At 42.4% G+C, this 26944-nt stretch overlaps 1 protein-coding gene across 3 annotated transcripts in view; it reads right to left on the bottom strand.

Moving 5' to 3' along the window:
- The window catches only part of MATN2 (matrilin 2), a 107456-nt gene that overhangs the window by 7937 nt on the left and 72575 nt on the right, over positions 1–26944 (bottom strand). For 2 of the 3 annotated variants that reach the window (XM_073550437.1, XM_073550436.1), the window contains 7 exons: positions 17616–17738; positions 15672–15794; positions 14758–14880; positions 6491–6904; positions 4725–4877; positions 1699–1740; positions 1277–1363 (listed from right to left, as the gene is read on the bottom strand). In XM_073550437.1, coding sequence (XP_073406538.1) covers positions 1277–1363; positions 1699–1740; positions 4725–4877; positions 6491–6904; positions 14758–14880; positions 15672–15794; positions 17616–17738 — 1065 coding nt within the window. The remainder of the gene's footprint in view (positions 1–1276; positions 1364–1698; positions 1741–4724; positions 4878–6490; positions 6905–14757; positions 14881–15671; positions 15795–17615; positions 17739–26944) is intronic. The other variant, XM_073550438.1, reaches the window with a different exon arrangement.

Raw genomic sequence — 26944 nt, 5'->3', positions numbered from 1 at the left:
GCATCATGCGTTTTTTGCGGTTTTGTGCGCGTTTTTTGTGCTGACGTGTGCATTACCATGCGCACTTCAGCACACCCATAGTCTTTAATGGGTGGTTGGGTGAAAAAAAAACGCATTGCGTGCGCATGTGTTTTTTGGGGGCAAGTCGGACGCTCAAAAAATGCAACAGAATGCATTTTGTGCGCCCGAGCACACACTACAAATAAACGCATGCGCATACAAACGCGTACAAACGCATGTGTATGCGCACCCATGTAAAGAATAGAAAAGAAAACGCGTGCGTTTTTTGCGCAAAAAAACAGCGCAAAAAAAACGCAAGTGTGAAACCAGCCTAAGTTAGTGGTGTCTGAGGTAGTCGGGGTCTATACCGTTTAGTTAGCGCCTGGACAAGGCTGGGGACTTAGGTTAATGATTTAGTTGTTTTGTTGCTGTGCAACCTTTGGAAAGCTATAAAAACTGGACATGTTTGAACCAAAGCGGTATTGCCTGTGTGAACGCTACCTAAGGCCAAATACCTAATGCCTACCAGAGCAAATGAATCCCTACAATATACTGTATATATGAAAGGGCTACAACATACAGATGCTGGATGATGCCTCTAACCTACAACTAATGCACTAATGCTATATTAGGAGTCAGCATAATACCGATGGATGTATCTATGAGGCGTGAAAAAGTATTAGCAATCTTTTACTGTCCATCGCATTTGTGATTTTCCAAAGAGACTGTTAAAAATAACATTCGCCATGCCAGTCCCAGCAAAAACTGCCCATATGACCGCTGACGCCAAACCATGATCTCAGCAGCTCCGCTAATGTAGACCACACGGGCCGTTCAACCCGGTGCCGGAGCAGCAGTGGAAAGGCAGCACAGGAGCAAAGATGGGTGAGTGTTATGGAGTTTATCATTTTCAACAGCTGCAAAAAAATGATCACGGTCAACCCATTGAAAGATAAAAAAAAAAATAAGAATAAGTATTCACACCTTTATTCTAATGGGGGGTATCATGTTATAAAGAATAGCCCTGTCCACATGCCCTATGCCTCCTCCATGAGCTGGAACGTGGAGTCCACTCCAGCCGACCTGTACATCGATGTATAACATGGGTGGCCAATAGCGATGAGCGAGCATGCTGGGATAAGCTGGTACCCGCCATGCTCGGGTGCTAACAGAGTGTCTTCTTCGGTGTGCTCGAATACTATGCTCCCGTCCCCGCAGCTGCATGTCTCATGGCTGTTCGACAGTCTGTCTGTTAGCAATCTAATTCATATCTCACCTTCTGCTTGAGCCATGAATTTGATGGCAGACATGGAACAGGATACTGTGATTTCACTGCTCTCTCCTTTTAGTTCGGAGGAAAATTCTGAAAGACAAGAAGGGGAAAGATGTACTATGTAGAAAGCGCCAGACTTCAGGTGCAATTTGCCCCCCAAACTGTATGACATGCCTTGAAACCACATGTGCTATGTGTTTTAAAAACTGTTTGAAATTCCCACAACCAGAGGTGGTGGCTTCTTGGAACAGGGATGGACCTGGGCCTCTCCGCCTATTTTCTGACATACCACAAACCTCAAAACTACATTGCAACCCCCCACATTTGGTAGTTTAGGGGGCATCTGCCAGGGAATTGGCAAATCTCTGCAGCCAGTGTGACTCTGCAATTGTAATAAGTACAATAGAGCATTCTCCGGTTCTCACCTTGGTTGGAGAGGTCAGCAGGGGTTTTCCAATTGCTCCAACCTAAAGAAAAAACAAAGTTTAGTTTTTTCATTATTTCTGACTCTTAGAAAATTCCATATGCCACATGTTGTTATGTCAGTTATTAAAGCATTCTTCAAAAAAAAACATAAAACCTCATGATAATTTTGTGGGAGATGTTGGTACCCAATGAAATGAATGGAAATAAAAAGAGAAACTATTTGTGTTGCTTGTTGAAACAGTTTATGCTTTGTGATGTTTAGTTTGCAAAAGAGAAGACTGAGAGGAGACTTAATAGCTGTCTACAAATATCTCAAGGGCTGTCACATTGTAGAAGGATCATCTTTATTCTCATTTGCACAAGGAAAGACTAGAGACAATGGGATGAAACTGAATGGGAGGAGACACAGATTAGATATTAGAAAAAACTTTTTGACAGTTATCAATGAGTGGAACAGGCTGCCACTAGAAGTGGTGCGTTCTCCTTCAATGGAAGTCTTCAAACAGAGGCTGGACAGACATCTGACTGGGATGATTTAGCGAATCCTGCTTTGAGCAGGGGGTTGGACCAGATGGCCCAGGAGGTCCCTTCCAACTCTACGATTCTATGATTGTATGATTCTATGTGAGTGTTACTGATTATTGATCTCGAGTGCATCCCCAATACAGACACTGAACGAGCCATAAACTCAGATACGGCTAATACGATTGACAGTGGGAAAAGCAGCTCTGGAGCATAAGCAGCTGCTCCAATAAGTGACATACGGAGCAGAGCAGTCATCACTATGTGTCTGTATTGTCTCAGAACCCCCTGTGACAATCCTGGCAACGGGAGTTCTCCTGGTATAATGGATTAGCCTCTAATTATCCTATGGGTAGGGGAGAAGCTACTGATCGCTGGGGATCTGACCACAGGGACTTCCAGTGATGCCGAGAATACACTCGTCTTTCTCTGGCAGTCCCACAGACATTGAATGGAGCGGATATCGGAGCATTTGCACCTACACTATATTCAAGACAAGTTCCTAGGTTCCAGAGCCCTGTCCTCTGGATCATCGGGAGTCCCAGCATTTAGACTACCAAAGATCAGTAAGTTATCCCCATCTTATGGATAAGAGGTAACTTACTGTCTCTGCAAAAAGCCGATTCCTCTGCTTCCATGGTCGTAAAAGGTGATTTTCATCTTCATCTATTGGTATTGTTGAATGGTATACAATCACTTACGCAATTTAATGTTTATTAGGGATGATCGCATAGCTTCGGATAGGAAGTAATCCAAATAACTATAGCGCTTACTGAATAACCCGGATACCTGGAGCGCTCCCGATAATCAGCGGTTCGGCGCTGCAGCTGCATGTGTCACGGCTGTGTGACAGTCACAGCACAGGCATGGAGAATCCAACAAACAAGATGTCCATGCCTGTGCTGTGACTGTCACACAGCCGTGACACATGCAGCTGCGGCACCGAACCGCTGATTATCGGAAGCGCTCCAGGTATTCAGGAATCCACTTGTATTAAAAATTCCCTAACGACACTATCTACCAGCATTCTATTTTTTTTTCCTATCACCTGTGTGATGGCGTGTCACTTGATAATCAATACTCAATCAAAGCTTCATCAGGGGGTAGAGGCCGCGGTCACTGTCACAGCACCTGCCCCCTACTTGAAATGAACCTTCATCAGTGACACTCGTTTCAGCGGCTGTGCTCGTCCCTGTATCCCGCCCTATAAGCTGTGCATGATACGATCCGCCCAGTGACAGCGTCTACTCTGCTGTGCTCGTCCCTGTATCCCGCCCTATAAGCTGTGCATTATACGATCCGCCCAGTGACAGCGTCTACTCTGCTGTGCTCGTCCCTGTATCCCGCCCTATAAGCTGTGCATTATACGATCCGCCCAGTGACAGCGTCTACTCTGCTGTGCTCGTCCCTGTATCCCGCCCTATAAGCTGTGCATTATACGATCCGCCCAGTGACAGCGTCTACTCTGTTGTCGGCTCAGATCAGTAATAATCAGCAGGCAGCAGAGCGGAGTCTCGATACCCCGCGTGCAGGAGACGAGCGCTGACCCGCTAGTGACATCACTGGTCTCCTACATGCTGAATGCTCTGACTCAGCTCTGCTGCCTGCTGATTATTACCGATCTGAGCCGACAACAGAGGAACGAGCACAGCCCCTAAAACGAGCGTCACTGATGAGGCTTTTTTTCAGGGAGGGGGCAGGTGCTGCAACAGTGACTGCAGCCTCTGCCCCCGATGCACTGAGATTCTCAAATGAAACATCATCTAAAAGGAAATAGGAAAAAATTTAATATAGATCTTAGACAGTGTAGTTAGGGAACAATAAGGAATTTTTAATACTAGTATATTACAAAATATCTAGCTGGACTTCGGACCACCCTTTAAGCTGGCCAGGAATGGGAGGCAACAGCGCGCTCCAGCAATCCTAGCCAGCGCTTACAAGCTCAGTAAAAAATACCATGTAAGCATTGCACATGCTCTCCTTATTTGGCAGAAGTGGTCTGTCTCCAAGGCAACGAGCAGTAAATAAAAGGAAAGCTTTAATATATCAAGAACGTCTGAAAATTTTAAAAAGCAGTAAATTGAATAATTGCTTTTTTTTTTTTTTTTTTACAAGAACTGTCTATACCCATTTATGAAGATGGGAATAACCCTTTAGTGTTTTCTTGTAGTCACCACTAGGGGGAGCTCATTGAACAGAGATTTTTACAACCCACTGAGTTCCATATCTGATGTGTGATTCCATATGCAGTGAGCTCCCCCTAGTGGTAGCTGCAGACAGAAGGGATAATGCATGAGCCAATGAAGATGAGTCGCAAAATGACATTCTAATTGTTGCTTTGTTTCGCTATGACACTATTTATACCCGTGCACTTACCATGGATCATTCCCTTTAATAACCTTACTTAATTGGAATCATATGATACATGCAATAGGGCTGTAACGATAAAAAGTGCACCATGGACCTTTATAGCAATAATTCTACACTGTTTTAGACACCGTACCGTCGCAGATGCTGGATTTTAATTTTTCAGTGATGTATCCCATGGAGCTGAAGTCATCAGCATGAATAACGTGCTTCTCTTGTGGCGATGAAGCAATTTCTTGTAACTCTTCGTCAATGGCTTTGCCCACTCCAACAGCATAGATGGTGATGCCTGGAGAGACAGAAGGAAGACTGCAGAATTATGTCATGCCAATTACATCTGCTCCAACCTCCAAGTGACCTGCGCTGACCACAGCTGTCAGCGACTGAAGAGGCCCACAGGGCCGAGAAACCGCTGTGTCTACAGGGGCTGCGTACTGTGACAGCTGCATCGTGTGCGACCGCAGAGCTGCACCATAGGAAAAAGACAGTCACTGGAGGATGAGGAACAGCAGGAGCTCCGAGGCGCCACCTATTGGTGTGGCGTGGGTGGGGAGCGCCTGGGGCAAGGCAGGTATTTTGCGCACTGTTAACACTCCCTGGTCCCCTTCCATCAATCCATTATTGAGCCCCTTATTCCCCCAGGCATAGGATGTAATTACAGTAGGGCTCAGTTCACATTTTCGTACATTCCGTTTGTCTGTTCCGTTTAGTGGAACAAATGGAATCCATGTTTAAAAGTATCCATAAGCATCCCTTATGAAAATGGAAGCAGAGGAACCCCTCTGATTACTACCGGGTCCATGTGGATTCTGTTTTGTGCCAGTTTTAACAACAGGAGAAAAAAAATTCTGCATGCAGGACCGTTCTAAAAACTGACACAAAACAGAACACAGACAGACCCCATAACAATCTGCTTCCATTTGTGCCAATAAGGCAACAGATCCTTTGTGGGCATGAATTCCATTTACACAGGCTGACCGCACTTCCCTTGAGCTAAGTAATAGATCATTCAGTGTGTAAGAAGGTGGGCCATAAGAAGCGAGAATCCCCAGCGCTGTGGCGGAATTTGTGCAAGAAGACCGCCACCTACTGTCCAAGTGGAACCGACCAGAAGAGGGAAGGTTTCAGGAAGGAAGAAATTAGATGGAGCACCAGGTCAGATAACCTTGAAGACGCAGTTCACCCACAGGGTGCCAAAACGGGAGTAGATTTGGTACCAAGTAAAGGAATGGACAGGACGTGTGGAAAGGGAGACGCTGAGGCCGAGGTATCAGGCCGTGACAGAAAGCCAGAGGCAGCGGGTTGTGGTGCACCTGGAAGCAAAACCCGGGGGCGACAGACAAGCCTCAGAGTCCAGATGACGCTGGTCAAGGCCCAAAGACCCGATCTACGCCCGGAAAGTTCCGGAGCCCAGACTACGCTGGTCAAGGCCCAAAAACCAGACCTTTGCCGGTCAAAACATGGAGTCTAGACTACGCCAGTCAAGATCTTTCATCTCACCGGGTATCAGAGACATCTGCCATTGGTCAAGTACTGAAGAACAGTGAGGAGACTCGGGGGTGGACGCCAGCGGTGGTGAATGGGAGGCGCTAGTGAGCCAGGCCGTTGATTCCAGCACTGACGTTTGGTACAGGGGTTGGTCTGGGCTAGAGAAACAGACAGGTCGGGGGCAGGTAGAAGCGAAGGCGGCCTAGCGAGCCTTGTTTGTCAAGAGGACTTGCGGCCTAGCGGGAAGAACCGGAGACCCCCGCTGGGGCCTGTGTTAGAAGAAGAGCTAGTACTGTGATTTTCATGGTACCGGGATTATCACCCCTGTCACAAGTTATAAGAATATAAGACTGTTAGAGTCATTCTAGATCTGATCTTGTAAAGATGAGATGTAAAATAAGAGATGTAAAATACCACTTTGCTTTGCCCGGCTCGCCCAGTCGGAGACGTCGTCTTGTGCTCGTCCATCCGTAAACACAATTGTCACTCTCGGCACGCCCAGGGAACGGCTTCTTGCCCCCTGAGCCTCTGAAAAGCTTTTTTCATACATTAGTTTCAAGGCGAGCCCAGTCATGGAGCCTCTGCCCATATATTTCATCTGGGACACGGCTTTCTTTATGTCTTTGACCGAGCTGTACTGAGCCATAGTGAATTCTGTGCGGACGTGAGTGGAGTATTGGACCAGTCCTACGCGGGCGGCTTTCTGCGACACCTCCAACGAGTCTATAATCCCATTTACAAACTGCTTCACAAGCTCAAAGTTGTCTTCTCCAAGGCTTTTGGATCCATCGATGACAAACACCAGGTCCACTGGTCCTTCTCCGCACTCTGAAAACAAACATATGATGGATGACAATTTGGCCGATGCAATCATCATTGAGCTGTCAACACTCCTGGGGTGTCTATATTTCATGAGGTGATAAATGCTTAACAGTGGGCTGTTCCTCTGTTACTCCTCCTGGAAACATATGAATGCATTGGCAAATGGGCATTACTATTTCACTACGACACAAGCAGCACTGATTGGATAGCGTCTGAGCATATAGGAGCAAACCCCCAACTAGTAACACATTTTTAAGCCATACATTTCCAGGAGGAAAAACAGAGGAATGACACAATACAGAATATGGAGTAAAGATGCTCACGTTTAGAAGTTATTCTGTAATACCACCTATAACCACCAGATGGCGCCGCTAAGACACCAAAACCCCAAATACTGATTGAAATCCCCTCAATTCTGCACTGGGAAATGCTAAAATCAGAACGAAGCTATGGAAACAGAAGAGGTCTGGTATTGTGGCAGCATCGGGTGTTGCTTTTTATAGAGTTTCAATTATGGCTAGTTTTTTAGAAAACTAAGTTGAGTTTGTGTATTCTTCCAGTGTTTGCGGGGGTTTCCTCTCATACCCCAAAGACATAGTGATAGGGAATGTAGATTGGGAGCCCCAATGGGGACAGTGATGACGATGACCATAAAGCATTTGCGTCACTGATTTTTGCGTCCCATTCGTCAAAATGGCTTGAGCTTGAGTAAAATGACAAATTCACTAAGAAGCGATTTCCTCTTAATGAATTTGGCGCCTCTTACAGCGGCCGCGCACCACCGCTCAGAAATGTACGATGACTCCGGTAAAGAGAGAAAAAAAAAAGCTCTATCCACTTTTCAAAAAGTTGTCAGAGATGGCAGAAACTGGGGTAAAAATCGCATTAAAGGGAACCTGTCACCATGAAAATGACGTCCAATCTGCAGGCTTCATGTTCGGCCTCATTCACACGTCGGTGTTTTTGATCAGTTTTTCCAGGCCAAAACCAGGAGTGTCTCCAAAGCACAAAACAAGTGTGAGTCTTTCGATTATAGTTTTCCTTTGTCAGTTCCATTCCTGGTAAACACTGCTGAAAAATCCTGACGTGTGAATAAGCCCTTACATATCAGAGGGGGCTGAGCGGATTGATATATGGTTTTGTGGGAAAAGATTCAGTATAAGGACGCAGTCAGACGGCCGTATAACACGGACGAGGATCGTATCGCAATGCTCGGACTGGCTGGCAGCTCTCCTGACCTGAGAATAGAAATACATGGTCAGGAGAGCCGCCAGCCATTGCATATTCTATGGCCGTCTGACTGCACCCTCATTTTTGTTTTATTTATTTAAGCCTCTGCTCTATCTGGGATTTTGGGTCCAGTGGGCGGTCCTATCAGTGATTGACAGTTATCTCCGCATGCAGTGTCCTAAAAAGAAAGCTGTCAGTCATTGATAGGACCGCCCATCGGACCCAAAATCCCAGAAAGTGCAGAAGATTAACTAATAAAAACCTATACTTACCTACCTGACCGTACTGGTGCCATTCCTCCTCTCCGAGCACCGTCCCCAGCATTATCTGATCTGCTCAGCTTCCCCTGTTCTATAGTGATGCCAGCAGATAAAAATACCGCCCTAAGGCGACAGGTTCCCTTTAAGTTGTTAAGTGGACGACCCCTTTAAAAACACCAGTAAAAATTGTAGATCACAAATATAACAAAATGAAACCCCCCCTCGAAATTCTATGAAAAATGCTTGGAAATGATGGGGTTTAAAAATAAAAGGGAAAAAATATGCGAAAGCGCCAAATGGGGTGAACATTTTTTTTTTCGCAACCATATTAACTATGTTATATTTGCCAACTATACAGAAAAAAAGTGGAGACCACTAAGATTTGGGGGGCACTCCAGGGTTTTTTGGGGGAGCGAGTGTCAAAATGCGTATTCAGGAGGCAGAAAACAGGATGTGAAAGGGTGAGGTTATGGGCAAAAGCTCCCACTCATGCGCTTTGTGTGCCGCCTTCCACGAATCTCCAGGACTGGCATCCCCCAAATGTTGGTTAGTAGGCACATGACCGTATTTTCGGTCCGAGCGTGATCCAACAAAACATCGTATCGCACTCGGACCAATGTTATTCTATGAGGCTGATTTTTTTAACTTCAGACTGAGCCGATCTGAGGAAAAAAAAAAAATCACGGCATGCCCAAGCTGGATGCGGTTATCGGATCGCACTAGGCCATGCAAGTCAATGAGTATTTGGAAAACATCAGACTGCACTCGAATGACATCCGAGTACAGTCTGATGTCCAGAGAGTGACAGAAGGGTGAAGATGGAGCATTTTTTTCTCCTCATCCGAGAAAATTGGATCACGCTCTGATCATCATATGATTAGCATAATCAGCCCGATTCTCTCGGAGAGCGAATATATGCTTGTGTGACCTTGGACTTACTGAAAGTAAAGAGGGTCTGAAATTTGTAGCTCTGTTCTTGGCTCTCAGCAATGACTGTACTTTACACTAGGTCAGAAGCGAAAATATCTGCTTTCATTACACATAAAAGCTCCTAGTAAACCACAGTTCAAATCAATGAGGGAAACAGAAGCTACAAGCACAAGCTGTACCGAGAGCGAGCGCTTCCCGTTCCTGAGGATTTATCCCGCAGCCTCTAAGGGCCAATCCCTTCACAAGTAATTCTCATTGGAATTCTACAGATTTGCAGTATAGATGTCGTTTTATTTAATCGCACAGATTCCTTGGAGCTGCTGAGCTTTAGGCCGGACACAAAGGCAGATGATGCATCTAAAATTTCTTACCAACTGTTCCCGTCTGATTTGTATTCTTCGCGGCGGCAGATCTGCTTGTACAGACAAATCCTATTGTGCAATTTGTGATTATTCAGTTTTCCAGACTTAACTCCTTCTGTTTTATGAGGAGAGATGCCATGAGGCAGGGACCTTATAGAGACTAATGAATGCCCTTATATGCAGTTTGAAGCCTGAGTTAAATTTCAGATTTTTCTCTTTTGAGATTGTCCCTCCCTGTAATATAGGCTGAATGTGAGAGGTCTGTGTATACTGCTACCGTCACTTGCTGTTGTATATTTTCTCTTACTCTACACTTGCTTTCATCTATCAGCACAGCTCTAATACTGAAACTTTCACTCCATATGCTCTCCTCCTTTTCTACAGCCATTTTCTCAGTCCTCCATGACACTTTACATGCTTTCCCCTCTCTCTACAACTTTTTAGCCTTTCCTCCTGCTATGACAAATACAGTGAAAGGAGGGGGAAGCAGAAAGCTTTCAGAGCCAGGAGTAGGAGCTTTGATATAAGATCTTTTTTACAGAACTAAAGGACATACAAACATTTTGATGGAGCAAAATAGTAGAAACATTGTAAAGATTATTTACGATGTACAATACAAAATAATATTGTGGTACCGTGCTAGCCAGAAAAATCGATGTAAATACTTAGGTCCCAAAATAATGTGAAAGGTATTCAAGGAGTGATGCCGTTATTGGCTAACCAGAGAAATTATATGCGCAAGCTTTCAGGGCTCAGAAGACCCCTTCATCAGACGAGCCTGATGAAGGGGCCTTCTGAGCCCTGAAAGCTTGCGCATATAATTTCTCTGGTTAGCCAATAACGGCATCACTCCTTGAATACCTTTCACATTTTTTTGGGACCTAAGTATTTACATAAAGATTATTTAGGAAGTTTGCATTAGGAAGCAAATAAACAAAAAAACAAAATTTGTGCAATGGCATACACAGCCTTAAAGGCTCAGAGGCTCTCAGGGGTGACTGCTCAGCATGACAGGTACAGTCACTAAAAACAGTGTTACTTGCTGCTGATTTACTACTAGTACTTAGCACAGTTACTTACAGGGTCACGGAGCAGAATTCTACTGGTGGTGGACTATGGGGTCAAGACTCAAAGGTTGAGTTAGAACCCTTTTTTCCCTGTATATAAATCTAGTCTTGTTATCCAACTGGGTATGGCCTTACAAAATAGCCTTCAAGACCATTCCTAATTTGCCAACAAAACTAAATTTATATATAGGAAAGATGTGTCAATATCTTAGGAATGGAGAGTGAGGAGAACAAAAGGAAAACAGCAGATTCAGGAGAACAGCGGAATTTACACCAGGTAAATAATGACATTTATGGCAAATGACAGATCACCCTTACATTTGTCACAGCAGTCACTGCTGACACATTATAAGAAGCTGTGCTGCCCGTAATCATAGTACTAATATAGCCCCCTGAATGTAAGTGACATCATAGTCAGATCATAGTGACATCATAGTCCGATCATAGTGACATTATAGTCCGATCATAGTGACATCAGTCTGATCATAGTGACATCATAGTCCAGTCATAGTGACATCATAGTCAGATCATAGTGACATCATATACTGATCATATTGACATCATATTCAGATCATAGTGACATAATAGTCCGATCACAGTGACATCATAGTCTGATCAGAGTGACATCATAGTCCAATCATAGTGACATCATAGTCCGATCATAGTGACATCACAGTCTGATCATAGTGACATCACAGTCTGATCATAGTGACATCAGTCTGATCACAGTGATATCACAGTCTGATCATAGTGTCATCCACAGTCCGATCATAGTGACATCACAGTCCGATCATAGTGACATCACAGTCTGATCATAGTGACATCACAGTCCAATCATAGTGACATCACAGTCTGATCATAGTGACGTCACAGTCTGATCTTAGTGACATCACAGTCTGATCATAGTGACATCACAGTCTGATCATAGTGACATCCACAGTCCGATCATAATGACATCAGTCTGATCACAGTGACATCACAGTCTGATCATAGTGACATCAGTCTGATCATAGTGACATCACAGTCCGATCACAGTGACATCACAGTCTGATCATAGTGACATCACAGTCTGATCATAGTGACATCACAGTCCGATCATAGTGACATCAGTCTGATCAAAGTGACATCACAGTCTGATCATAGTGACATCATAGTCTAATCATAGTGACATCAGTCTGATCATAGTGACATCACAGTCCGATCATAGTGACATCATATACTGATCATAGTGACATCATAGTCCGATCATAGTGACATCATAGTCTGATCACAGTGACATCACAGTCTGATCATAGTGACATCAGTCTGATCATAGCAACATCATAGTCCGATCACAGTGACATCATAGTCTGATCATAGTGACATCATATACTGATCATAGTGACATCATAGTCCGATCATAGTGACATCATAGTCTGATCATAGTGACATCACAGTCTGATCACAGTGACATCACAGTCTGATCATAGTGACATCAGTCTGATCATAGTAACATCATAGTCCGATCACAGTGACATCATAGTCCGATCATAGTGACATCATAGTCAGATCATAGTGACATCATATACTGATCATATTGACATCAGATTCAGATCATAGTGACATAATAGTCCGATCATAGTGACATCATAGTCTGATCAGAGTGACATCATAGTCCAATCATAGTGACATCATAGTCCGATCATAGTGACATCACAGTCTGATCATAGTGACATCAGTCTGATCACAGTGACATCACAGTCTGATCATAGTGACATCAAAGTCTGATCATAGTGACATCCACAGTCCGATCATAGTGACATCAAAGTCTGATCATAGTGACATCCACAGTCCGATCATAGTGACATCCACAGTCCGATCATAGTGACATCCACAGTCCGATCATAGTGACATCACAGTCCGATCATAGTGACATCACAGTCTGATCATAGTGACATCACAGTCCAATCATAGTGACATCACAGTCTGATCATAGTGACGTCACAGTCTGATTTTAGTGACATCAGTCTGATCACAGTGACATCACAGTCTGATCATAGTGACATCACAGTCCGATCATAGTGACATCAGTCTGATCACAGTGACATCACAGTCTGATCATAGTGACATCAGTCTGATCATAGTGACATCACAGTCCGATCATAGTGACATCACAGTCTGATCATAGTGACATTACAGTCCGATCATAGTGACATCAGTCTGATCAAAGTGACATCACAGTCTGATCATAGTGACATCATAGTCTGATCATAGTGACATCAGTCTGATCATAGTGACATCACAGTCCGATCACAGTGACATCACAGTCTGATCATAGTGACATCATAGTCTGATCATAGTGACATCATAGTCCGATCACAGTGACATCATAGTCCGATCATAGTGACATCGTATACTGATCATAGTGACATCATAGTCCGATCATAGTGACATCATAGTCTGATCATAGTGACATCCACAGTCTGATCATAGTGACATCAGTCTGATCATAGTGACATCACAGTCTGATCACAGTGACATCAGTCTGATCATAGCAACATCAAAGTCCGATCACAGTGACATCATAGTCTGATCATAGTGACATCATATGCTGATCATAGTGACATCATAGTCCGATCACTGTGACATCACAGTCTGATCATAGTGACATCACAGTCCGATCACAGTGACATCACAGTCTGATCATAGTGACATCAGTCTGATCATAGCAACATCAAAGTCCGATCACAGTGACATCATAGTCTGATCATAGTGACATCATATGCTGATCATAGTGACATCATAGTCCGATCACTGTGACATCACAGTCTGATCATAGTGACATCACAGTCCGATCACAGTGACATCACAGTCTGATCATAGTGACATCAGTCTGATCACAGTGACATCACAGTCTGATCATAGTGACATCACAGTCCGATCAGTGACATCATAGTCTGATCATAGTGACATCACAGTCCGATCATAGTGACATCACAGTCCGATCACAGTGGCATCACAGTCTGATCATAGTGACATCAGTCTGATCACAGTGACATCACAGTCTGATCATAGTGACATCAGTCTGATCATAGTGACATCACAGTCCGATCACAGTGACATCACAGTCCGATCATAGTGACATCATAGTCTGATCATAGTGACATCATAGACCGATCGTACTGACATCACAGTCCGATCATAGTGACATCACAGTCTGATCGTACTGACATCAGTCTGATCATAGTGACATCACAGTCCGATTATAGTGACATCACAGTCTGATCATAGTGACATCACAGTCCGATCAAAGTGACATCATAGTCCGATCATAGTGACAGAAAAACAAAGAAAACCGAAAGGTATTCCAATGATTTTGGTATAAGAAATATTTATTATAGTATACAACAGAAGGTGAGGTGGGGAAAAAAAATACCAAAAACAAAGGGACACAACACAAGGGACAAAAGGGATTGCAAAATAGACACAGATCAGTAAAATAATTGTAATCTCAAGCTAAAGTGCAAATGTGCTGGATTATGGTAACTAGCCAAGTGGCATGTGTATACTGCTATATGTGGATGATAAAAAATGCAATCAACAAAAGTGATTGTGTGCAGGTATAGAGATATGAGATGAAAGAATAAACTACATGTGCCAAGATCTGCCTTTGTCAATCTCCCTGACGAAGGCAGACACAGAAACGCGCGTCGGGGTGGGCGCATCTAAGGGACAATCACTATGTGCACCAGGTATTTACCAGAGGCTTTTTACTTATTAAGTACAGCGGTATATTCCATTCCTTATCATGTCACTTGACTTATAGGTAGCTGTGTTCATTTTGCCTCTTTCCAAATCTTGGCACATGCACTTTATTCTTTCATCTCATTAAAGCTTCATTCCCCCCGTAGCTGCTGCTCCAAGGAGCTGAGGATTTAAACACCACGTAGCTGCAGGATACTGCTATACGTAAAGGTAAATAGTTTCTGGAGGTGACAGGTTCCCTATAAAAGTTACTTGGCATCACTTACTTTTGCATTTCTTTCCATCATCCGCTAATAAGTATCCTTCAAAGCATTTGCAGATATAGGAATCCTCATTATTTACACAGAGATGCTCACATCCGTGCTCAGTGGATTTGCAGACATCTTTACCTGTGAACAAAACCATTTAAAGTTAGTAAAACTGGCAGCACTGAATAGGAATATCATGGTTGTTCCTAAAATAATAATTAGGTATAGGTAGGATTTCAATAAGCATTGTGTAATTCCTCACTTCACCTGTGGTGGCGCTGCAGGGCGATAGTTTTTGAGCGTTTTCTAAAACACTTCAAGCTTTCAATAACGCCAAGCGGCTGAATGAAGCGACAAGTCCATTTGGCAGTCATTTGGTCAATGGAAAGGCTAAAAACATTGTCTAGAAGACACATGGGTGTCTTTTTGAGGGTTTTTAAGTGTTTTCGCTTAAAAAAATTAAAGTTTTAATCATTGCTTAATAGATGTAAAAAAAAATACAAAAACAGCAGTAAAAAAAAGCTTTAAAAAATCCCAAACATTTACAGAAAATTCCAACAAAAGAAAGTAATAAAAACTAATCACTAAAGACTCCAGTTGAGATGTCTGCTTGAAAAATTTTTTTTTTGTGTGAACACCCTTAGATGTCAGGTATTTTTTATTTAGAAAGAAAAAAACAACCTTCGAGGACACAGATAAAGCTGCGTAAGACTATTCCAGAAATGATGTAAAGTATCACTGCCCGTTTCTTTGGCCTTCATAACTCCGTCTCTGCCAATTCCCCTCCACCAATGTTGGCTGCCAAGAGGCTACAAAGGATGACGTCAATATGTGATGCTCTACGAGGACCTGCGCATGTAAACACCCAACATAGAGCAACATCCGGCCATTATTTACTGGGATTTAACTTGTACAGATTAGCAGCCTCTTACTCTGACAGGACTTTTTATCATCCCGAAGAAAATATCCCTCGAAGCACTGACACATGTACGAGCCTTCCGCATTGACACACAAGTGCTCGCAGCCGTGTTCATTCACCCCGCAGTGGTCGATGGCTGAAACGAGAAATACTAGTGTTATATACCAGCGAGGAGGTGACGGATCGCAGTTTATCACATAATGCAGGGCCGGAGGTTCCACCACAAGCTTGGATTCTGTACAGAGATGCACAAAGTCAACGAGGATCCATACCCTAAAGGGGTTGTCCAGGTTCGTGAAAGTGACGACTTATCCTCAAGATATGTTATCAATATCAAATGGGCAGAGGATCGACAACAGGCACCTTCAGCGATCAGCTATTATCAGTTTCGGAGGCAGCGGGATGTAAACAGTGAATGGAGCCGGCACAACGTAATCTGTATCATGGGCAGGTACTGCAGCTCAGCTCCTATGGAAGTGAACAGGAGTTGAGCTGCAGTTCTCATGAATGGCCATTGTGCTGTTCCAGCACCTACACTGTTTACATCCAGCTGCCAGCAGAGCTGACAACAACTGATCGGTGGTGGTGCCTGAAGTTTAGCCTGGACTAATCTGCACCTGTTCCATCCAGTAGACTGGGCTGATGTCTAATTCCAGATCTGTCAGCAGGTTTTCACCCCCTAAACTAGTTATATGTGCATGTAGGTCTTTCAAAGACAAGTCCAGTAATGCCTTTACATGGCTAGTCCACTGCTCCATTACTGAAAAATCACCATTGGAATGGTTATGCAAATGAGACTGAAGTGCTAGTGTAGATCTGATGCCTTTGTCACTCAAACTCTATTCCCCACTAGACATCGCTTGATTCTGCTTTGCTGTGTGACTTCAGGCAAAGGAGTCATCTGTGGAAAAGCTGTCAGTCAAGAAGGAGGAACCGCTGGGTGGAGATAAGAGCTGGAGTGACAGATGCTTCAGATCTACACTAGCTCTTCAACCTCTTTTGCATATCAATTCAAACACTGATTTCTTAGTTGTTGAGGAATGGACTGACTATGTAGAGGTATTGCTGGACTTGCCTTTGAAATAGCTACAGATGTACATACATAGTTTGGGGTGTGAAATTCTGCTGACAGATTTCCTTTAAGCACAGCATACTGATTAGAGGTTTGGCGGTGTCATGTACCAGATTCTGCTTTCTCATTTACTTGCCAAGCCAGGTGATAAAAGAAGAGCCTCAGTGGGTATTACGGCATTATTCTGCACAGTGAGTGGGCTAGACAGTTGCTTTAAACCTAAATGTGAACTAGACCCTTGATAGTGTAGATAGTATAGTGGATACCGTACTGGTACCTAGGGGTTCAAGTTGCCGCAGCGCTGCCTGCCGCCTTGCCAGAAAATTTAAAGGGCCGGCGGCAGGAAAAAAGAGGCCGACCCGCCACCGCATTATCTGGCAAGCGGCCAGAGGAGCGGGTGCCTAGCCAGCGGCCCACAAGTGCATGAAAATGGCGGCCCAGCGGGAAAATGCCCGGTTGGGTAAGTGGCCAATCCGGGCCTGGGTTCAACTGTTGGGACCCCCACCAATCCCAAGAACATGGATTTGAACAACCCTATCTGAATGGAGTGGAGGTCATGAGTCTATACCTCCATTAATTTCCATGGGACTGCCAGAGATAGCAAAGGACGATCAATGGCAGTTCCATAGAATTAATGGAGTGGCGGTCGACCTCCGCTCCATTCCTTCTCCGGTCTCAGTCTTGGTAGAGGTCATAGCAATCGGACCCGCAGAAATCGATAAGCAATCCCTTATCATATTGATAGGAGGATAATTTATTAACTTGTTACAACCCCTTTAAATTGTCCACACACTGTTTATTGAAAAAGGCTGTCGGTGCTAATATCACAGCGTAACAGACGTGGCAGTAAAATGTTCTTATCACGGTGGGAGGATATCTGCTCACCTCTGCAGCTCTTCTTATCGTCACCCAAAACAAAGCCTTCGTTGCACCGGCACGTATATGACTCATCTGTGTTCGTGCAGACATGCTGGCATCCGTGGTTATTTTCCGAGCAATGATCCACTTCTAATAATAACAAAAAAATGGCGCATAGAACATATACTGTATTCTTTTAACAATTTTGTTTTGGGCCTAAAACATTTTAATTTTCATATTTTCATTTCTTGAGCCAAAATAAATTCTAAAACAAACACATTGTCTAAATGCTGCTTAGATAATTAGGGACAATCATATCATCGTAGTTTTCTTTAAACATTATCAATTTAATGAATAATATTAATTTTAATAAACAGCAGTGATTACAGGGAAACTGTCAGCAGGCTTAATTTTCTATTCAATCTAAGGACAGCATGATGTAGGGGCTGAGACACTGATTCAGGGATGTGTCACTTGTTAGACTGTGTACTGTTGTTTCAATACAATGAATTTTTTTCTGAGCAGGAGATTATCACTACAGAACTACAGCTCCCGTCCATCCTGGTCCATCTCCGCCCCCAGAACTGATTAGCAGCTCACTGTCAATATACAATGTACGTACAGAGCCTGGTGTAGGAGGAGTTAGTTTCTTAGCTCTGCTATATGCTACATTTGAAAGCTCTAATTGTATCACAACTGCGGCACCCAGTAAACTAAGTGACACATTGCTGGAATCAGGGTCTTTTTTCTTCTATCAGGCTGCTCTCAGATGAGGTATGTGTATGACGGGGGCTGGCTGACTGCTCATTTCAATAGGTAAACCAGCCATCTTATCTGTCACAGCCAATGACTACAGTAGACTAGAGAAGGGGGTGGCTCACTTATTAAAATGAGCCGTCAGCCAGCCCCCTTCACAAATAGCTGTGATGACATGCCAACGATCGCTTCCGTATATGCCCGAGTTGGCGCTTTCCGGTGCTGACAAAGGAGCATTAGTGAATATGTGATGATTACATTATATGATTATCCTTCATTGTAAACACATCTAAAGATCTATTTTTCTTGCCAATAATTGCTAGATTTTCCTATATTTTTATGACTTTTTAAAATATTTTTAAATACATTTTTTGCTATTGCTGAAGTGTTTGACTCTGGAATGTTTCTTCTTTCTCCATTATTTCTCTACAAGTTTCCGTGCCTCGGATCTTCTTATTGGCCGCCTTTTTTTTTTGTTCTTTTTTTATTTGTGATGGTCTGTAAGGGCCATTCACATGTCCATGATGAAAACTGTGGAAACATGTCGGATCAAAATCGGAAATGCAAGTCTACGGGCTCGTGAAATAAAATTGGACCGTAATAGGATCTCATTTGAGTGCGGTCCGATTTTCACGAAGTATCAGAAAGGAGGAGGTGGAGGAACTTTTTTTTTCCATCCACGTACGAGTAAAACCAATGACACTTGGATCACACTCTGATCAAAATAATCAGTCCGTTTTTCTTGAGCTTGAAGAAACTAACGCCTAAACATAAGTCTGGGTGTGTGATATCTCAATATCATATCTGCATGCAATGAAAAACTTCAAGAGCTAAGACATAAAACATAACCCCACAAATATGGGAGCAAAGTTTTATCAGATAACAACGTTCTCCGACGCTCCTGCCCCGACCATTGCACGTCATGTAGCATCTCCGTACATTAGATCATTCTTTTATATTTGGGTAGTATTTAGCTCTGTTCATTATATTACTGTGTAATTATCGTTAAACTCTTCGTGATGTTCACCCATGTGGTAAGGCTGAAACCCAACTCCGACCTGCGTCCCACCACAGCTACGCTTCTGCATACATACATGTATTGTAAAATATCCGCCCTTGGTTTGGAATGACAACCTTTTTCCTTTGTTGAAATTCCATCCATATGATTTTCCACGTAAACAGCAGCAGGTCTGAACTCTCTGCGGGACCTGATTGCCGAGGTCAGACCTGGGACAATAAATGAGCCGAGTCAATCTGCCACTACAAGTTACTTGTGTTAGACATCATACACTATGGTGGGACCGGTCCATCACAATGGAAGCGCCCCAGAGACAAAAACTCTAGGGGTCCCAGATTTCACCTAGACACGTGAGCGCTGACCTAACAGGCTTCATCTGGCAAGGAAATAAATAGGGTGAGGTAACAGAGACGATGGCGCAAATGTCAGACCCCCAAGATGACATCTCTCAAAAATGCACTCGTAATCCTTACTACATAAACACCACTTGCTTGGAAGACACACTAAATTTTATGGGGACACATATACAATTTTATTTAAACCATACTCGCCAACTTTTCTTCCCCCAAAAAGACAGCTCCCCAAGCAAAGCATGCGGCACTCCTGATACCCCCCAGAAGCATTGCTAAAAGGTGGCAAGTATGATTCCAGCCAATCACAGATCAAGACTAGAGTTTTGGAGTCAAGTATTGTTGGCATTCCCAACATTTCTCTACACGGCTTCCATCCCTCGGCCCATCTCTTCTGCTAATGGAGAAATCACGTAAAAATATCTAGTATTATGCATGTATTTGCATTATGAATGTGTTATTTAGGGTGCAGTCAGTCGGCCGTATAAATCGGGCCAAGATCAGAGCGCAATGCTTGGACTGCCCCTCGGCTCTTCCGACCTGAAAGTGACAGCTTCATGTGTTTCTATGCAGGTGTCACACTCAGGTCCAGGGAGCTGCTGGATAGTCTGTGCATTGTGGTCCGATCTTGGCCTGATTTAGATGGCTGTCGGATTGCGTCGTTAAAGGGAGTGTATCGTCAGAAAATGACCCATCGTTTAGCATGTTTTTGTGCTGCATAGATATTTTTTTTTTATAAATGGAAATATTTTTTTCATATTATGAGCTTTAGTTAAAAAAATAGTAATCTTGCCATTTTCAGACTGAGCACTAGGGCTTATATAGATTCATTCTTTCAGGAAGTGTTTTCAGTAGGTTCCTTATCAGCACAGGCAGCATTACAATTACAGGTAACACCTGCATACACAGCTGATAACACAGGATCCACCAATCACAATAGGCAATTTCACAGCTGACCCTTCTCCCACTCTCTGCACAATGACCTTTGCACATACTCATTAAATGCCTTAAATAATAGGATTGTGGCTATCTACATGTGTTGCTTCCTGAAACATCAGGAAGTTAGAGTCTAAGGGTATGTGCACACGTTGCGGATTTGTGTGCGGTTCTGCTGCAGATTCTCATGTGGTGTACAGTACCATGTTAGGCTCTGTAAATGAAAAACGGTTGTACACATGCTGTGGAAAATTCAGCGCGGAAACGCAGCGGTTTAATTTTCGCAGCATGTCAATTCTTTGTGCGGATTCCTCAACGTTTTTACACCCATTCCATTATAGGAATCCGCAGGTGTAAAACGCAGGCGAAATCCACAGTAATTCCGCAGTGAATCCGCAGGTAAAACGCAGGTCATTTTACCTGCGGACTCTGCAGATTCCGCACAGGAATCAGCAACGTGTGCACATACCCTAAAAATGCCTCTGTGTTTGAAAAATTGCAAGATTTTTTAAAATTTTTAATAGAGAATGTTATATGTTAAAAAAAAGAAAAATAATCTAGAAATAAGAAAAGAAAGAAATTCAACACAAAAACCTTCAACAATAGGTAATTTTCTGACTATAGCTGACTATAGTTTCATTTAAAACAATGAATTTTTTTCTGATGTATAGTTTGAGCTCATGGGCTCCCCCTAGTGATGGCTGCAAGAAGACAGAAGCTTGTTATTTAACTGTACCCTCTATGCATAGGGATTTGGAGAGACAATTATAAAGAGTTTATGAAAATCAATATAGTCTTAAAGGGTTGATGTCCACTTTAAAGATCAGATCGTCTGTGGTCCCCCTTTATTACATAAATCCGAAATACTGTACATGTCTGTGCCCTAATAGACTAATAAGATATTGATTGAATCAGTGGAGGAGGTGGACACCTATTTATTTTAATAGCTGCTTGATTTTACTAGCCTGTTCTTTTCAGAAGTATAATTATCATCACAGACATGATTACAATGACAGATAACGGCCTAACAAACATGCAATCCATGCATGTGTTGAGGCGCAGCTGCGGGGACTCTTTTTATGTACCTGTACGATTATAAAGCCTAGTAGTTCCAGGGCAGGAAGACTTTGGATCACCCTGTAATTCTGCTCATAAACCAGAAAGGGTGAGCGCAACTATGGATCCCTTCCAAACACAAACTGGGCAAATGGTGCATGATTTATGAGGGGAGAATGACAATTGGATATGATATGAGCACATTCCTGTATTACAATAAGTTCTTCTGTTGCTGCAATTTATGACAGCTTTATGTAATCGCTCTCCAAGAGTTTCCTACACTCAATGCTTCATACAAGTTACTACCTGTGATTGTTCTTGGTGAAAATAATCCTGTTTCATCCGCTGCAGTCTGGGTGGTCTTGTTTATTTCAAGCGATTTGTTAACTTTGTGATTATACAGTGCATTCTCAAGTTACAAGAAGTATTTGATATCATAACCCTATAGAAATCTGTTAACTGGTTCCAAATATTTCTCCAAAAACCAAATTGCAATGCAATATTTATACACAAAAAAAAGTGCTTGCCCTCTTTCTGATTTCCTATTCTTTTGCATGTTTGTCATACTTAAATGTTTCAGATCACCAAGGGAAATTAAATATTAGACGCAGATAAAACAAGTAAGCACAAAATGCAGTTTTTAAATGAAGGTCTGTATTATTAAGGGAAAAAGAAATCCAAACCTACAGGGTCCTATGTAAAAAAAAATGATTGCCCCCCCCCCTTTAAAACATAAATTAACTGTGGTTTATCACATATTTGGGTGGCAGAGTTCTAATTCGATAGGTACCCCCAGGCATGATTACTGCCACATCTGTTATAAATCAAGAAATCACTTAAATAGGACCTGCTTGACAAAGTGAAGTAGACCAAAAGATCCTCAAAAGCTACACATCATGCCACGATCCAAAGAAATTCTGGAACAAATGAGAAACAAAGTAATGGAGATATATTAGTCTGGAAAAGGTTATAAAACCATATCTCAAGCATATGGACTCCAGTGAACCACAGTGAGAGCCATTATCCACAAATGATGAAAACATGGAACAGTGGTGAACCTTCCCAGGAGTGGCTGGCTGACCAAAATTAAGCCAAGAGCACAGCAACGACTCAACCAAGAGGTCTCATAAGACGCCACAACAACACAGTGTTCACGACTCCACCATAAGAAAGAGACAGGGGAAAAATGACCTGCATGGCAGAGTTCCAAGACAAAAACCACTGCTGAGCAATAAAAAGACAAAGGCTCCTCTCAGTGTTGACAGAAAACATGTTGATGATTCCCAAGATTTTTGGGAGAATACTCGGTGGACTGACAAGATAAAAGTTGAACTTTTTTGGAAATTGTATGTCCCATTACATCTTGCATTTCAGAAAAGGAACATCATACCAACTGTAAAATATGGTGGTGGTAGTGTGATGGTCTGGGGCTGTTTTGCTGTTTCAGGATCTGGAAGACTTGCTGTGGTAAATGGAACCATGAATTCTGCTGTCTGCCAAAAAATCTTGAAGGAGAATGTCGGGCCCTTTGTTTGTAACTTCAAGGGCACTTGGGTTATGCGTCAGTACAATGATCCAAAATGCACCAGCAAGTCCACCTCTTAAGGGCTTAAGTCAAAGTCCTTACCTTAATCCGATTGAGATGTTGTGACATGACCTTAAAAAGGTGGTTCATGCTTGGAAACCCTCCAATGTGGCTGAATGACCACAATTCTGCAAGGATGAGTGGGCCAAAATTCCTCTAGAGCGTTGTAAAAGACTCATTGTCAGTTTTCCCAAACAATTGATTGCAGTTGTTGCTGTTAAGGGTGGCCCAATCAGTTATTGAGGTTAGGGGGCAATCACTTTTTCACACATGACCCTGTAGGTTTGGATTTCCTTTTCCCTTAATAATAAAGACCCTAATTTATAAACTGCATTTTGTGATTACAGGTGTTATCTTTGTCTAATATTTACATTTGTTTGGTGATGTGAAACATTTAAGTGTGACAATCATGAACAAGAATAGGAAGTCAGGAAGGGGGCACACACTTTTTCATAGATCTGTATATGAACAAAAAATGGCTAATACTAATAAGTCCTAATATAAAAAGTGGAAGAAGCTGCTGGAAGCCGCAAAATTAACAATTATATTGAGATTAGGAGCTTTTCCATGATGATGTACAGTATTCAGTCTTCTGTAAAACAAAAGAAAAGAATCCCCTAACCTTATGTTCAGGGCAGCGCTTGTTCTGACATAGATACATGTCATGTAGGACAGATAAGGTGTATTGATGCACGTGTAGTACAGGTAGAATGAAAAGTGTACATGTAGATAGCAGTACAGTACATATAGTACAGGCAGAGAGCATTACAGTACATGTAGTACTGGTAGGAATTAGTCTCTTGCTTGCAGTAGGGAACAGCAGTACAGTACATGTATTACGGGTAAAGATCATTAGAGTCTAGTACAGGTAGATAACAATCCAAAATAAAGCAGATAATTGTAGAATATTTACCCTTCTTACAACAGGATTAAACTTTGGAGAAAATTCTAAAACAGTGATGTATATATTATATTTTATAATATTATATTTATGCAGTGTTGTTTGGTAATAATACAATAATGAGATTCATTCTAATTCAGTGTGAAACCCACGTGGTTGTTTAGGTGGGAGGAAATTAAAAGTGCGTGCCCATGATTCACTTGTCAAATAACTAACGGCATAAGTATGCCAGAGACGTGTAAATAAACTATCATGTATTTGTGAGATATAAATTGATTTAAAATAAAGATGTAATTTTATCAAATAATTTGGATATGCTGTGACTTTCTTCACCACCAGATAGTAATATAGTACGTATACACAAGGAAGAGAGCAGTACAGTACATGTAGCAAAGCTAGAGCACAGTGCAATACATGTAGTACAGGTAGAGCGCAAGTACAGTACATGTAGTACAGGTAGAGCGCAAGTACAGTACATGTAGTACAGGTAGAGCGCAAGTACAGTACATGTAGTACAGGTAGAGCGCAAGTACAGTACATGCAGTACAGGTAGAGAGCAGTACAGTACATGTAGCAAAGCTAGAGCACAGTACAGTACATGTAGTACAGGTAGGCAGCAGTGTAGCACATGTAGTAAAGATAGACAACAGTACAGTACACGTACAGTGGCGTGTAAATGTTTGGGCATCCCTCATCAAAATTACTGTTATTGTAAATAGCTAACCAAGTTGAAGATGAGATGATCTCTAAAAGGCCTAAAGTTAAAGATGACACATTTCCTTTATATTTTAGCCAGAAAAATAATAATATGTATATTTTACATTTAAAAAATTACAAAAAGGAAAATGGGCTGATGCAAAAGTTTGGTTAGTACCTAGTAGCACCTCCTTTTGCAAGTATCACATCGTGTAAACGCTTTTTGTAGTCAGACAATAGTTTTTCAATTCTTGTTTGAGGGATTTTCTTCCATTTCTGAGATTCCTGGGTCGTCTTCCATTCATTACTATTTTGAGGTCTGGCCACATATATTCAATGAAGTTCAGATCAGGGGACTGTGAGGGCCATTGTAAAACCTTCAGCTTGAGCCTAATGAGGCAGTCTATTGTGGATTTTGACGTGCGTTTGAGATAATTTGTAGAAGCCATCCTTGCATCGAGAATTTGTTGACATTTCATTGAATCCATTCTTTCCTCTACCCGTGAAATGTTCCCTGTGCCATTGGCTGCAACACGACCCCCAAAGCATGATTGATCTATCCCCATGCTTAATGGCTGGCAAGATTTTCTTTTTCTGAAATTCTGTCCCCTTTTATCTCCACACATATCATTGATCATTGTGGCCAAAGAGTTCTATTTTAACCTCATCGGTGCACAGGGCTTGTTTCCAAAATGCATCAGACTTGTGTAGATGTTCTTTTGTATACTTCTGATGCTGAATTTTATGGTGAGGACGCAGGAGATGTTTTCTTCTGATGACTCTTCCATGAAGGCCATACTTGTTCAGGTGTCTCTGAACAGTAGAACAATGTACCACAACTCCAGAGTCTGATAAATCTTTTTGAAGGTCTTTTGCAGTCAAGCAAAGGTTCTAATTTGCCTCTCTAGCAATCCTACAAGAAGCTCTCCCTGAAATTTAGCTTGGTAATCCAGACCTTATCTTGACCTCCACTGTTCCTGTTAACTGCCATTTCTTAATTATATTTGGAACTGAGGAAAGGGCAACTTGAAAACACTTTGCTATCATCTTATATCCCTGTACTTCTTTATGGTCCTCCACAATTTTCAATTTCAGAGTGCTAGGCAGCTACTTAGAAGATCCCATGGCTGCTGTTTTTTGGCACAAGGTTAGAGGAGGCTGGGTTTTTATAAAGCTGGGAAATTTGCATCACCTGACCTTTCCTAATGATGATAGTGAACAAGCCATAACCCTAAGGCCTGTTTCACACATCAGTTTTTGTGTTCAGTCAAAATCCGCTAAAATGGCGGATAGCGGATCCATTTCTGAACTGACGACAACGTTTGTTACCGGACCGTTATTTTAACGGATCCGTGAAAGGAAGAATTTTAAAGGAACCGCTGCCTGGGGAAAGGGGGGGGAGAGAGAGAGAGATTTTCCAGCCGCCAGAACAGAGTTTAGGGTTAAATTTCAGGCTGAGTGAAGTCTATCAGCCATGCGCAGTGAGAAGTGCGGATCATGCCGCCCGAAAAAACGTTACATGCTCCATTCGGGCATGTCGGCGGACGTCAAAATTTTGGCGGATCCGCAAAAAAATGGATCCAATGGATGGCCATCCGTCAAGATCCACCGGTAATGCAACTCAATGGGAAAAAAAAAACGGATCCGCCAAAAAAAATGGCGGATCCGTTTTTTTTTGCAAAACGGCGGATTTTGACTGATGGACAAAAACTGATGTGTGAAACAGGCCTAACAGGGTAATTAAGGTCTGAAACCTTGGTAAAAGTTATCTGAGCACACAAATCTCCAAGGGGGCCCAAACTTTTGTATCGGCCCACTTAACTTTTTGCAATGTTTAAAATGAAAAAAAAAAAATAATGACAAGATATATATTTATACATATCTTTTTTTCCTAAAATACAAAGAAAATGTGTCAACTTTAGGCCATTTAGAGATCATTTCACCTTCAACTTGATTTATTGTTCACAATAACAGTAATTTTGACCAGGGGTGCCCAAACTTTTACAAGCCACTCTAATTCAAATAGACAGCAGAACAGTACATGTAGTACAGGTAGGC

The sequence above is a fragment of the Dendrobates tinctorius genome, unplaced genomic scaffold, assembly GCF_039654945.1.
Source record: "Dendrobates tinctorius isolate UK_male_01 unplaced genomic scaffold, ASM3965494v1 ptg000165l, whole genome shotgun sequence".
Classification (NCBI taxonomy): domain Eukaryota; kingdom Metazoa; phylum Chordata; class Amphibia; order Anura; family Dendrobatidae; genus Dendrobates; species Dendrobates tinctorius.
The sequence above is the reverse complement of the archived record's forward strand: the minus strand, read 5'-3'. Positions and strand labels throughout refer to the sequence as shown.